At 32.5% G+C, this 14,089-nt stretch overlaps 1 protein-coding gene across 2 annotated transcripts; it reads right to left on the bottom strand.

Annotated features, from left to right (window-relative positions):
• Positions 1-4,059: 4,059 nt before the first annotated feature.
• LOC125218126 (zinc finger protein ZOP1) lies at positions 4,060-7,587 on the bottom strand. Of its 2 annotated transcripts, XR_007175883.1 has the most exons (7): positions 7,373-7,587; positions 6,217-6,417; positions 5,528-5,630; positions 5,003-5,098; positions 4,520-4,913; positions 4,233-4,310; positions 4,060-4,165 (listed from the first exon to the last, which is right to left on the bottom strand). XR_007175883.1 is itself a non-coding variant. In XM_048119730.1 (6 exons), the coding sequence occupies exons 1-5, from the start codon at positions 7,379-7,381 to the stop codon at positions 4,567-4,569; spliced, it is 756 nt and encodes a 251-aa protein (XP_047975687.1). In that variant the 5' UTR covers positions 7,382-7,587; the 3' UTR covers positions 4,060-4,310; positions 4,520-4,566. The 2 variants fall into 2 exon arrangements, 1 of the variants encoding a protein (XP_047975687.1); XM_048119730.1 differs by having other exon boundaries at positions 4,060-4,310.
• Positions 7,588-14,089: the final 6,502 nt, after the last annotated feature.

Raw genomic sequence — 14,089 nt, 5'->3', positions numbered from 1 at the left:
TGTCCCATTTCATTTTTTACCATTTTTGGTAGTGGACCTCATATTCCACTAACTCATGCATACTCACATTTTATTATAAAACTAATATATAAAAGTAGGATCCACGTTCCACTAACTTTTTCAACTCACTTTCCATTACATTTTTTAAAATTCGTGCCCGATCAAAATGGACAATCTTTATGGGACAGAGGGAGTAATATGTAAGTTGGCTTAATGGTGATGTTTGAGGTTAAAAGTTGGGTTTGAGTCGACCGGCCTAACAATTAAGTATTCAAAATGTTTACCGTTAAGTAAGTAGTACTAGTAGAATTTAAATTCAACATGAATATATGTATATAGGGAAGACTTAGCGTAAAAATTTAAATGATTTACTTATCCAGCAAGAAGATTCATTCATAGTAAATTTTCACGATTGAATTATTAAAAATAATATTTCATTTTTTATTTTAATAAAAAATTTCTATTTGAAACTCTCCCCTGTGTAACAAATAGTAAAATTATATATGGCTGGAATTATTATTATTATTATTATTATTATTATTATTATTATTATTATTATTATTATAAGAGGAGGATATGATTGGCTCTTGGCAATCGAATCTGATATATGCCCATCATGGTAGCTGTTTTGTACACTATTTTTCTTCTATTCTAATATTTCTGCATCACCAAAAGTACAATAAAAACTATGGTCACTAATCTGTCGAAATGATTACGGTTAGAAGATTAATTAATATGTGTGCCCCCCAAATCAACGACTTTGTGTCATGTCTCATAAATTGCAAATTTAGTAGTTAGTGCTGCCTCAAATACTATATATTCTGTACATATTTTACACAAAAATCGCATTTTAGCATTATGCTCAATAAATCTGAATAATTTCTATAGTTATTGATTACGACACATAATTAAATCTGTATGTGCAATAATGGACATTATATTAATTAACTGTTTATCTCAGTACAATGTTACATGGTCCAGTCGGAATGTACTTCAGATGATGTCGAAATTGCAATTCGACTAGAAAATAAGATTTGTTTGTTAATTATACATAAATAATAAATTGGATCATTAATTGTTGTCTTAATAATTACTGACTTTATTCAATTTAAATGAACCAAAATGGAGAGACATCATTCCAAGGTGTCACTTTAATTTGATTAGGCATAGTTATTGTGGCAATAAAAAGTGGTGCCACCAAACTTTTCACGATTAATTTTCTTTTTTGACGAAAGGTGAATTATGTTACATAATGCGAGGAAAAATAATGCAAATTAAACCCTGTAATTGTGCTACTTTATCCAACTAAACTTTTTCTTGCTTTGAATTTTTATTTTCCTTTGAGCATATTCTGTCACAGATGAGGAGGATGCATGAATTTAGTGAGGATAATGGTGGGTGTAATCATTATCCACAGGTGTTTTGCTTTTGTTTTTTCTATTTTTTTCTTTGCTCGACTAGAAGAGGTCCATTGATTATCTTTTTAGTTGCTCGAATAAAAAAGGTCCATTGATTTTCTTTAATGATGACAGCTAGTTGAAAATACTTTAGATGACTATCGATACGTGGCCTCTTTATCTAACAAATATTTCCTCCGTTTCACAATAAGAATTACACTTTATTATTTTGGTCAGTCTCATAATAAGAGTCACACTTCATTTTTAACATAAATGGAAAATAGATCTCACATTCCACTAACTCACTTCACTCACATTTTATTGTAAAACCAATATAAAAAAGTGGTAACATATTCCACTAACTTTTCCAATTCACCGTTCTTTACATTTTTTAAAATTTGTGTCCACAATAAGAATGACTTCTATTATGAGACGGAGGGAGTAGTTTTTATTTTTCTATTTTAACAATGTTAATAGTGTAAATGCCGCGATGTTTTAATATAAAGTGTAATAATACGAGTATAAAAATGTTATTCACGATATAATTTCATTGAAGTTAATAGAAACATGAAAATAAATATTGAAGTAAATACATAGAGTGGTCAAGGAGTGAGTACTATTGGATCCTGACAAACCAACGTTGAATTTTGAACGATTGGAAAAGTCTAAGATGTTGACCAATAGATATTTTATGAATTTATAAATAAATTATGCAATCACATGATAAATAAAAAAAATGGAAATATTTCCCATACGAGTCACGGAAATAAGACGCCACATTGATCGATCTAGTGTTTAATTTCGCGTGGGTTTCTAGGAAAACTAGGGGTCTTCATGCTTTTAGACATAATTCACCAAGAGCATGTTTGGTTGAGTAAGTAATATTGCTTCACGGGAGACGTACAATCATGTGTGGTGCGGGAAACAGAACTCGTAGGGTCAAAATTCGCCAACTGAAGAAGGTCGTTGCCGACTCGCCAACATCATTTGTCGCAACTCAATAAATTTTCTTTCCTCCCTTTCCTTTTTATCATTCTTTCAATTTTTATATTAGAAATTATCCCAACAAATTAACACACATGCAAATTCTTTGTTAAACTTTAAAAAAAAATAGGAGTTTGTATATATTGGGAAAAGATTTAGGCTTGTAGTTGTATATACCCTTTCTTTGGACTTTTCTATTTTGATACAAATGAGTATATAATTTTCAACATATTTAAGTAATTAGTTATTCATTAGTATTTATGAAAATATTAATAAAGAAACAAATGAGTTTGGGACAATTTTAAGTATGAAAATTCATATGGGTCTTATCCCATAACGGAGCATATCTGTACGTTTCTCTATGCTTAAATCCGGATTTTGACTAATCTTATGAACCTTTAACTTTTAGACGACATCACACAAAATTTCCCTAACAAAATAATACTAACAAGTATTATCCCAAATATAACAAAAGCATATGGAAAGGTCAGACCAGGCCTTTGGCATTTAATTATATGAAATTTGGTGAGATAATTACCACTCTATGATATCAATGAAAACAACAGTTACCGACCACCCCACGTTAATATATGTATTTATTACATTAGGTAATTGGTTAATCACAAGTGATCTATCCCAGCCAGTCACAAATTTGATACATCAACTAATGCAAAACTTTATAACTAACGTGACACTCACACTGTCAAATCAAATAGGAAATCACATTAAAGAAAAACTAACCAATACAATACTGTCACAAAACATCCCAGAGAAATATATCCGAAATAGACCGCAGACACATCACCCTTATATAGAAAGCTTATAGCTAAAACATGGGAGCAAAATCAAGTGGAGAAAACCCATAATCATCACATAACTACCAAACAATCATATGAAATTATGAAAGCAATCACAACCATAAACAAAAAAAAAAAAAAAAAAATGAAGATTCTCAACTCCAAAAAAATGCTACTCCAAGTCAATCATACAAGGACTTGATCGAAAAAACACAAAAAATGTGTACAAAATAAATCTGAAATTTTTATGGTGTGGGGGTCGGAATTATTCTGGTCGAGAAGAATAAATGAAGAAAATATGTGGGTGGCAAAGCAAAATAATAAATGGAGTGTTGACTAAATTGACTAAGAAGTAAATGCAGTGTGAAAGTGTGAACATTGAGAGGAAGAAAATCAAACTCATGCGGCAGACTGACTACCCACCACCATGTGCCGTCGTCATCCACTAAGGGAAGTAGGGAACCACCGCCGACTTCCTTGAACACACCCATCCCTACTACACTCAAGTCTTCACCATGTTGTTAGGAAACAACAACGAAACTTTTCCAAATATCATTGACTCTATTTCTCCCCTGTAAATTACATCCATTTATTCTCTATTATGAGAGCGACCCGACCACGACCCGTCTAGGAAAACTCTACTTCTGTATATTAGCTCGCAAACACGTTAAAGTGGGAACTGTAATAGAAAAACCGGGCACAGTGGGTCGACACAGATGTCATTAGCGGATTCAAAGTCACTATTTCTAACCATAGCAAGACCACTGCCCTCCCTAATGCAACAAAATACAAAGATAGAGAGCAGCTTTGTTGAACGATAAAGAACTATCCGAGCGTATATAACATAAACCATTTAGTTTCTGGCCAAAGGGGAGCAGACAGAAATGGGAACGTTTTTCGCTTCATAAAATATTCAGAAATGTTGAAGAATTACCCATGTAAAGCTATAATCTTTGGAAGATACATCTAAGGTCATCATCTCTCAACCTACAAACAGAAACCCAGGTCTATTAATACATGGTACAAGTCGGCGCACAGACATTGCCATATTCACCTTTTCCTGCATTGAAAGATAGCACATTCCGAAACATCCGAGTGCATCAATCACGTTGCCACACTAAGCTTTGGACTCCTGCATGCATCATGTTTGGACAATCAGATGATAGCTACTTTAGGAAACACAGATTCATATTCTATCTAAGCAATTCTACAGGGATATCTTCTTAACACAAAATTGATGGATTGGATTTGTGGAGCATCATTTAGAGGTAAATGTTTACCACAAAGCATAAGTTCTTTAATATGTCTAGTAGTATAATCAATTAAGGTTTTGAAATTCACCTCTTACAACAAACATGGAAGGGTTTCTGGAAGCAAACACATATATATCAGGGCCTGTATAGACCAAGCAATGGTTTCTCCCTCTGTTCAACTCTCTTCCTAGCAGCCTCCCTAGCCTTCAGTGCAGCTGCTTCCTCTTTAGACACAGCTTTGGGCTTCTCATCTGGTCGTTTCCTCTTGACAGCAACAGCAACCGAGGATTTAGCACCTTTTGTAGTTCTCATCGGATTGAGTGGCGTGGAAACCAAGCGTCCGGGTGGAGGCCCACTTTCAGAGGTTGACCCACTTTTGCTCTCCGATGCTGATGCTGGCTTTCCCAAACTAGGTCTCTTCTTGATAGACATTGGGGAAGCTTGAAATGCTGCCAGGGCCTCTTCTTGAGGCACCCATTTACCTATTGTATTGGCATATAAGTAGCTTAGCACCTAACAGAAAAAAAAAGTACTAATTCAATACAGAAACTACTAAAGAGAATGTGCATACCCAGAGAATCACTGTAGTAGAAGCCAGAATTGGGATCATAGTGAAAACCAGTTGTTTGGTTATAGTAGTAGCCTAATGAAGTGTCATGCTCCCATTCTGTCCATTGAAAGAGGAAAGTAATTATAACTAATTGAAAAGTTCAGCCAACAAAAATGTAAAGAATATGTTATCAAACATACATATAACAAAAACAATTCATTGGCAAGAGAATGTGGTAGATCAAAGAAACTCGATTACGTCAAATAACAGATATGTGATATTTTCAACTGGGCACCAGCTATATAAAATCATTGGCTAAATGAAAGCATTATTCTATCTTTCACTAACTCTCAACAGATTATACAAATAATTTTGATAATCATATCCTCTTGCAAAATTTAGTGATAAACTTAGGACATCAACAAAAATGTGATTATAACAAGGATATCCACTTGTCATGGTGCTCTATCAGTGAGGTTGATGTGCATTTTCAAACTCAGATTTATAGACAACTAAATAACAAATCGCAAAACCAATTTCTATCACCTCCAGGCATATCAGTTTCTAGGTCATCAACAAGTGCCTGGGCATTAGACTCCCTTGCCTCTTGAAAAGATGCTAAATCCTTCTGGTAGCTGCGGTTGGCTTTCTGACACGAGTAAATCATAAGAGAACCAGAGTAATTATTAAATAAGTAAAAGCATAAGCATGGGACTATGGGAGGTATAATATATCAAGCATTAGCAATGAAATAATTACAGCTATAATGAGATTCGACGGATTTGTGTTTATCCTCATTCACATATGGGTTCAACTATACTAAAATAATATCAGGCACCTACAAGGAAAGGGTAAAAAAATAATATTGGAGAAAAGATGAAATAATGAAGGCCTTGTACAAGAGAAAGAGTAAATGTCTGAAATGACTACAAGCAGCAAAGAGTCATACCATTACAACACAATTCATGAACAAAAATGGATGACATGTGATAAAGAACATGCCCTTCAGGCTTTCACTATAATAGACTAGAAACATCTACAAACATCAAACTTAAGTATGCTTCACAGGTTCACTTGACATGAAGAATTTTCCCAAGACAGGTAAATAAATATCATCAGCATTCCAAATAACATTATTCCAATGTTTCCCCCTTTTTGCTAAAGTAAGGTGGTCCTTTTCTTGAATAAATAACAATAGAACAAATACAAAACAGTATGATAAGTTGATAACTCACCGCTTCTATCTGTTCCAGGACTTTTGCTGCTTGCTTTAGTTCCTTATCTTTTTTCGCCTTGTCTTCTCGCATAGTATTAAGCCTCTTGGCAACACTATCCTTGTGCCGCTGCCCAATCTCATGGTTTCTAATGCTGGCTGGATTGTTGGAAATGTAAATCTTACAGGTGTCACACCACTTGTTACCCTGACTGACCCAGTACTGAAGAGCAAAAGGAAGGACTTTTCAGATAGCATTAACAATATATCAATCAAAAACAAAAATACACAAAATAATTAAACAAATATGATTATGATCCATAGATATTAGAGACAGATTATCAAGTTTTTTACGGAGATATCGGGGGAGGCAAGCAACCACATATCATAACCCCTTCATCTTCTTAGGCCAGTTGCGTTAGTAGGATTGGTCCTAGATAAAGTCTGACTAAAGCCATAATCATGCGTTCGGCTCGCAAGATACAAAATTTTCACGGCCCACTACTAATTAAAAGCCCGCAACAGGCCCGTCTGCAAGTAACCATTTTTACTCTTCAAGTATGACAATCCATCGCAGCCTAGACCCTGCGACTATTTAATCTTAGGACCTTTCTCTGTTCTATATTGCCTTAAACTCAAATAAAGCCCATCTTATCTTATCCTATATTGTATCCTACTATTATTTTATGTTACGAACCGAACACCACCCTAGTGATTGAAGTATATACTTGTAAATGCATTTTCAAGTTGGACAAGCAACAAAAATATGCGGAAGCTAAATCCACTCGGTCAGTCATAAATTCAAGAATTCTGCCAAGCAAAAGCCACAAGCAACAGGTGGATCAACGCTTCTTATCCCCTAAAATCACTACATTCAAAATAATCAATCAGATCTACGGATTGCATAATCTTTCAGAACTTAAGTTATAAAATATACAAAACCCAACTAAACCTTTATCCTTGAATTCAGATTCTTCTAGTTCTAGTACGGGGGCATGTTTCGATTTTGTGAAACGCGGGTTGGATCAAAGTTCAAACGTTCTTACATAATGATGCAAGTATGTGATTAGTATTACACCTACCACACGAATCAATAATCAAAACATATCCCGGAGATTGAAATTAGGAACATTGAGCGAGAAACAAATTGAAATGCATCGAAAGACTTCTGGTGGTACCTCTGTCATGGCTGGAAATGATTTGGATGGGCTTCCGTTCCCGGAGAAGCGATACAAGTTTTCGAACGAGCTCAATCAATAAACCCTAACAATTTTTTTATCAACGTTCTTGGTTCTTCCCTATTTCCTATTGTGCCCAACAACAGCGTTTTCAGTTTTAAAAGCGCCCGGAAACAAGCAAATGTTCTGGTTTTATATCGGGTGTTAGGTTTAGGTACCCGTATCCGATTTCCGCCGGATAATGAACACTCATACATCCAATTTTAACCAAATTTAATACTCCTATAATTTGAGAGGTATCGGATAACCTAATACATCGAATACCTGATTTATTATTTAGAGTATTTTTTAATTAGATTTTTAGAGAATAGAGATATTAAGTTAGAATTAATTAGGTAATAGTATTATTTACTTAATTAGAATTAATTAGGTTATACAATTGGCATTTTTAAGTTCATAAACATAATTACTATATTCGTCTCATTCAAGATGTCTACGTTCTTGAGTGCCACAAGATTTTAGGAGTTGTTAGGTTGAGTAAATAGAAAGAAAAAAAATAATACTAGTTGAATACTTTTATGAGCAGAGAGGAGAGAGAGAGACAAATTTAATTCCAAATATAGAAAATGGACATCTTGAGTGAGACAAACTAAAAATTAAAGAAGAACATGTGAACAAACTAAAAAGGAAAAGTGGACATCTTGATACGGAAAGAGTACCATACACAACAAAAAGAATTTCATATAATATTATATTCTAATTAAATAAAAAAAAAATTAGCTTTACAAAAATTAATATACATTTTCATTCTTTATTTCTTTTACTATTGCTTATTAACATATGTACAGATTTGAGTATTTGAGTACTCGAATCGTCGTGTTAATATACCTGTGACATGTGTTCAAGTATCCAAAAACACATGTCGGATCAGGTATTGGGTGTGCACTTGTAGGAATAATAAAGTTGTTTTATTTAATATTCTGATTTTATATTTTTTTTATTCTGATTAAATTTATAAAGATTTTTTGAAATGTTACCTCGTCACAAACACTCTCTCTCACGCCAACCTCTTTACTATTGCCCTCCACAACCATCACCATAAACACAGATAAATAAAGAATATAGAGGTTATCTAAACCACCATAATTTATACACAAAAATGAGCTAGGATTCTATATATTGATTCTGGGTTTATTGTTGGTTACTATGTGTAGATGATGAGTAGTAACGGCTGAGAGAAAGAGAGCCTCGAGAGTGGTAAAGTTCTTCATCTAAATGATCAGATGAATTTGAAGGCCATCATTGCCAAGTTCTTCTTGCTCCTCCTTTATTCTTCCAGCTGAATCCACAGCAGAATCACTACAACGTTCCACCTTAATTGATTGAAGCGTTGGTATGTCTCCTATACATGACGGAATCTCCCTCAACCTCTTCACAAAGCGGAGATGAAGGTGCTCAAGGCGTGGAAAGTGGGTGTTATTTGTGTTCCACCACTCTACATCACAACTTTCAATCAACAAAAACTTGAGACTCGAGAATTGGCCTTCAAATGTTTTCCACTCGGACGGGACCCAGCGAAGGATTTCCTCTCCACTTTGAGAACGTGAAGAAGAGGCAACAAACCTATCTTCGTCGCCATATCTTCCCAAGGAAGCTCAATATTTTGCAATGTCAACTCCTTGAGGGAACATGGGAAGCTCACTTCTCGCACCAAATTGCGACGTATTATAGAACAACGAAGACGAAGAATTTCAAGTTTGTGGAGGCAACAAAGATTGTTGAGATGGTAATCATCTATTTTTCTTTTATAGTATAACCTCAATGTTTTGATATTAGGGATTCTTTTAAGCACCACTGTACCAAACTTGAGATTGCTCACTTCATAAAGTGTCTGTAGGTTTTCCAACGCCATATCCTCTTCGTCACTGAGAGGATCGGGGAGACAATATGAAGCATCAAGCGATCCTCGATAGGTCATGACATGCCTGAGTTGAGGCATCTTCCGAATCTCAAAAATGTAATCATGACTGACGTATAGCTAATGTCTGCAAATTCCACATAAAAGAGATTGAAGGAATCCTGGGTAATGGGTACACATCAACATCTACATAAAGAAAACGCAAGTTAACTAGCCTCAGAAAAATCTTCTCATAATAATCCTGGCCATCTTCGTCCTCATAGTATTTGCCAAATGCAGATATTCTCAACAATTTGAAATTATACGATAAACTCTTTGGGCATTCCCCTATGAAAGACCGAACAAGTGATGCAGATTTCAAAGATTGAAGGAGTGGAGTTGGATACTCCGATAATGTGCTTCAAATGCGGCGTTCAGTATTTATGCCTTGTTGAATCCCAACACACATAAAAACTTCAATTTTCGAGTTTCTCTCAAGCATACATCCCTCAACAGATCATGGAGTTTCCATGATTCTAATTTTCCGAAGTAGTTGCGTGTTTCAACTATAAGGAGATTTCTATCAACCAACTCTTCCAAATACTCTTCAGCCGCCTCTACTAAACTTTTCCCATTAATTGGTTTTACAAATCCATCAGCAACTAAAAATGGGACAAGACTAGATACTGGATTCTCTTGATCTTCATCATATCCCCCCATATAGAGAAAACATGGTTTTATATGAATGGGTAAATTATTATAACTCATGTATAATACTTGCAAGCAACTCTCGTTATCATCCAAATTCAAAACTGAACTTAAATTTTTTTCAATAAAACCCCAGCTTTCTTTTGTGCGTTCAGACTTGGATAGGAGTCCTCCTACCACAACAATTGACAATGGAACACCTTTTCAACCTTTCACAATCTTCTTTCCAATGTCCTCCAACTCAAGAGGACAACTTTCTTTTCCAAATATAGTATAGGAAAATAAGTCCCAACTAGCATACTCATCCATAAAATTTATATTAAGACCATTTGAGTTGTTTAATTGAGACGCCAAGTTTGATAGCCTTGTAGTCGCTACTATTCTACTGCCATTTCTTTCATCGGGAAAGAATTTCCTAACTCCATCCCACGCTTCAATATTCTACGTATCATCCATCACAATAAAATATCTTCTTCCTACCAAATATTTGTGCAAATGTAATCCTAATTCATCTTCACTCAAATCACCCTCGATCCTCTTGTCTACTTGTCCAAGGACTTGTCTAAGAATTTCCCATGTATTATACTCTTGAGAAATTGTGCACCACACACAAACATCAAAATGATGCCGAACAAGTGGACTTACATAGATATTTCGGGCAAGAGTGGTCTTACCTATCCCGCCCATCCCAACAATTGGGATAATTTGGCGATCGAGTTCTCCTCCAATGATTTTGTCCAGCATCTGATACAAGACATGATCAAAACCAATCATGGTAGCATTTGAAGCAGTGGAAGTAGATCTAGATGAGCCTGAAGCAACAGTGGTAATAGACTTTATGATGTGTTGTTGATCTTGGACTACTATCTTCTCTTTAATATTAAAATAGAACATCAAATGGCGCACGGAATGAATAGTATATTCTTCCTCCATCCCACAAAAATATACACTCTTTCATTTTTAGTCCTTCCTACAAGAATATGTACTTTTCAATTTAAAAAAAAAAATTATCTCTAATGAATTGAGACTCATTCGACAATAACAATATTTAATTACTTTTTTTCTCTATCACTCTCTTATTTTATCAATTTTGTATTAAAACTCATGTCAAATTCAAAGTGCATGTTCTTTGAAGACAGATGAAGTATATATACTCCGTGCATCGCACGGGTGGTCAGCTAGTAGGTATAAATAGAAGAGCAGTATAAATGTAGATAATTTCTACGTACATAATTGGATTTTTTAGACATTTTTCACATATTGGAACGGTTCATAATTTTAATTATCATTTAAACAAATTAGTATATTACTGATATATCCTTTAAAATCTGTTGCTGAAAAAATGGCATCTCTCTCATCTCTCTTCCACATTTTGCTCGAAAATAGTATATGCAGTTTTCACTCCCCTCTCTTCCATATTTTTTTGATTTATTCATCAACTTCCTATCTTTTATGGATTGAAATCCTGTGTTTTAAAATGCAAGAATAGAGTATGAAATCGTATGGTGCATTTTGTATTCTTTTTTATTATATGATGTTACAAATTTACAATATTATAAAATATATTCGAACTTGTAATTTAAAATACTTACAAATTATAATTGTGATATAGATTAAATTAGGTTTATGCCGAGTAGATTAAAATACACCATAAATTTTAATTCAACTTATAAAATACTAAAAAAAATTCTAAATTATAATTATGTTATAAATATTGTTTGTATGTTTTCTATACTTATAATATCTAATTACGATATGTGATCTTTTTAAATTATTTTATTTTGTTTAATTTATAAGTTTAATTAAATGTATATAGGGAATAGAAGTAACTGTATCCTATATGTGTTTCATTAATTGTTATAAACATAGTGCGAGTGAAAGTTCTAATTAAATTCAAAGAACTAGTGGACTTTTATTGTAGTTCATTTTTGAAAATTTTTATTATCATGATAATAATATGCATAATTAATAGAATCAATATTTGTTGACTTTAATAAAGTTAAATTTATTAAAAGTAATAAATTATTAATATTAAAATTTAATAATAAAATTATAGTTTTTATTTTTTAAATTCGATCTTTTGATTCATTTTTTAAATCAAATATATTGAATTTCATTATGGTGTATAACGCTAGCACTGCTAATAACAATCATGATACGTACATCTAGTTTCTATCATGTATCCTTAAGGGGGGTGGCGAATTAAATATCTATAGATTTAATATATTTAATAAAAATAGTATTAATAATAATATTCATGTAGCACTAATGTGTATTAGGTAACATGTACCTTAAAACATGCAGTATTAAATTGCATATACTGATATACATATTATTCATATAAAAAATATATATAAATTAAATAATATTAATTGAATCTATTTTCTTGTTATAATTATTTTTTTAAAATAAATAAAAAAATTTAGATTTCAAGATTTGATTTTAATTAAATTGACGCTAATTAAAATTAATAATTGAGTATAAATTATCAATAAAATTGGTTTTAATTTAAATAATAAGTACAAAAGTATTATTTGTACCGCCAGATTTAAAGATTTGTTGTCATCAGATGATAATATAATGTCAACAGAAAGTATCAATGCAACGTCAAGATTGTCAACCGATTGACGTTGTGTTGACTTTTTGTGTTGACATTATTTGTCATCGGTTGGCATCATATCTTGAAATATAACAGTTCAGATCATATAGTTTGGAGTTTGTTCGAAAGATGAAGTTTGCATTTTATACTACCACATATATAATTAAAGAATAAATATAGATCTCATAATATTTTAAATGTTTATTTTGGTACATAGAATTAAATGCAAAATAAATTATAAAAAATAGAATAATTTTAACATACTACAAAATAAATAATATATCTACGAAATAAATATAATAAAATAATATACATAACAAAATAATATAATAAGCGACAAACATATCTCCCATCATTTAAAAAAAAACATCTTAGGGCATAGCCCTTATTTAAAAAAAATCATACAAGTTTAAATCCCAAACACCCTTTGTTCCAAAATCAAAAAGACGGAAAAGATCCTCTTTTTAAATTGATATGCAAAAAAGTTTTTAAAACAAATTAATTTATACATATCATCCCCACGTGGGGTTTAAATCATTCTTGCCTTTCATTTAAAAAAACATAATATATAACGTTGTCATATTTTTTGATTTACAATAAAGCCCAAAATAATTTAAAAAAACCCCCAAACTAAACAAGTACTATTAAATTGGCCCCAAAAAAAATCCAATAATAATTGAAACAATTCAATTGCCCAAATAAATCATATAAAACAAAATAAGGGAAATACTTTAAACTCCCAAAAACACGTATATACTCTCATTTAAAAATTCAAAAAGATCAAAACAAAACTATCAAATTACTCTGTGTCACCATATGTACATACCCTTTAAACTGTGATATCGAGAAAATTGTGCTATGGAATCAATAGCCAGCGATAAGTTTCATTGAATTGAATTGAATTGAATGGCTATACCTTTTGTTGGATAATACAAATTTGCAATTGCAGGAAGTTTCTTGAATAACTCACGATTTTCTCTAAACTTTTTCTTAGATTTTGAATAAATGGAGAAGAATGTGACTGAAGAGTAGAAGACGGAGTATATAGATATAAAATCTGCATTGATAGAAACTGATTTAGATGGCGGTTGAGATTTTTGTGGTGATGGAAGTGTGGACCGTGGGTTTTGAGAGTGGAAGAATTTTGAGTTAAGTTTGGGCTGCAAAGAATTTATTTTGATTTATCAAATGACTTCAATTCGTATAAATAATTGGGCTAGGAAATAATAATTGTTTGGCTCAAAAATCAAATCTATTTTCTAGCGTCCATGTAGTATATCTGTTTCCATTCGCATCTTTTCCATTGGTCGTAAATCAAGTCCCTTAAACGTATAAAGAGCTTGGGTTTAAAAGAACAAACGACATCTTAAAGAACAAATAAAAATTTGGATGTTACAGATACTATAAACTAATTAATATTTATGCCAATTGTTATGCAAAAGTCTATATCATCAAACGAAATATATGAAATTCTTATTTCTTAATCACAATTATATTTATATACTAGTATTTC

This window comes from Salvia hispanica, chromosome 4, assembly GCF_023119035.1.
Source record: "Salvia hispanica cultivar TCC Black 2014 chromosome 4, UniMelb_Shisp_WGS_1.0, whole genome shotgun sequence".
Lineage (NCBI taxonomy): Eukaryota > Viridiplantae > Streptophyta > Magnoliopsida > Lamiales > Lamiaceae > Salvia > Salvia hispanica.
Note: the sequence above shows the minus strand (reverse complement) of the source record. Positions and strands in the feature narration are given on the sequence as shown.

Coding starts and splice junctions, on each gene's coding strand:
- LOC125218126 (XM_048119730.1), bottom strand. Junction 5,631..6,216: donor TCCTGGAACAGATAGAAGCG/GTGAGTTATCAA, acceptor TACTCGTGTCAG/AAAGCCAACCGCAGCTACCA. Junction 4,914..5,002: donor CTACTACAGTGATTCTCTGG/GTATGCACATTC, acceptor CCAATACAATAG/GTAAATGGGTGCCTCAAGAA.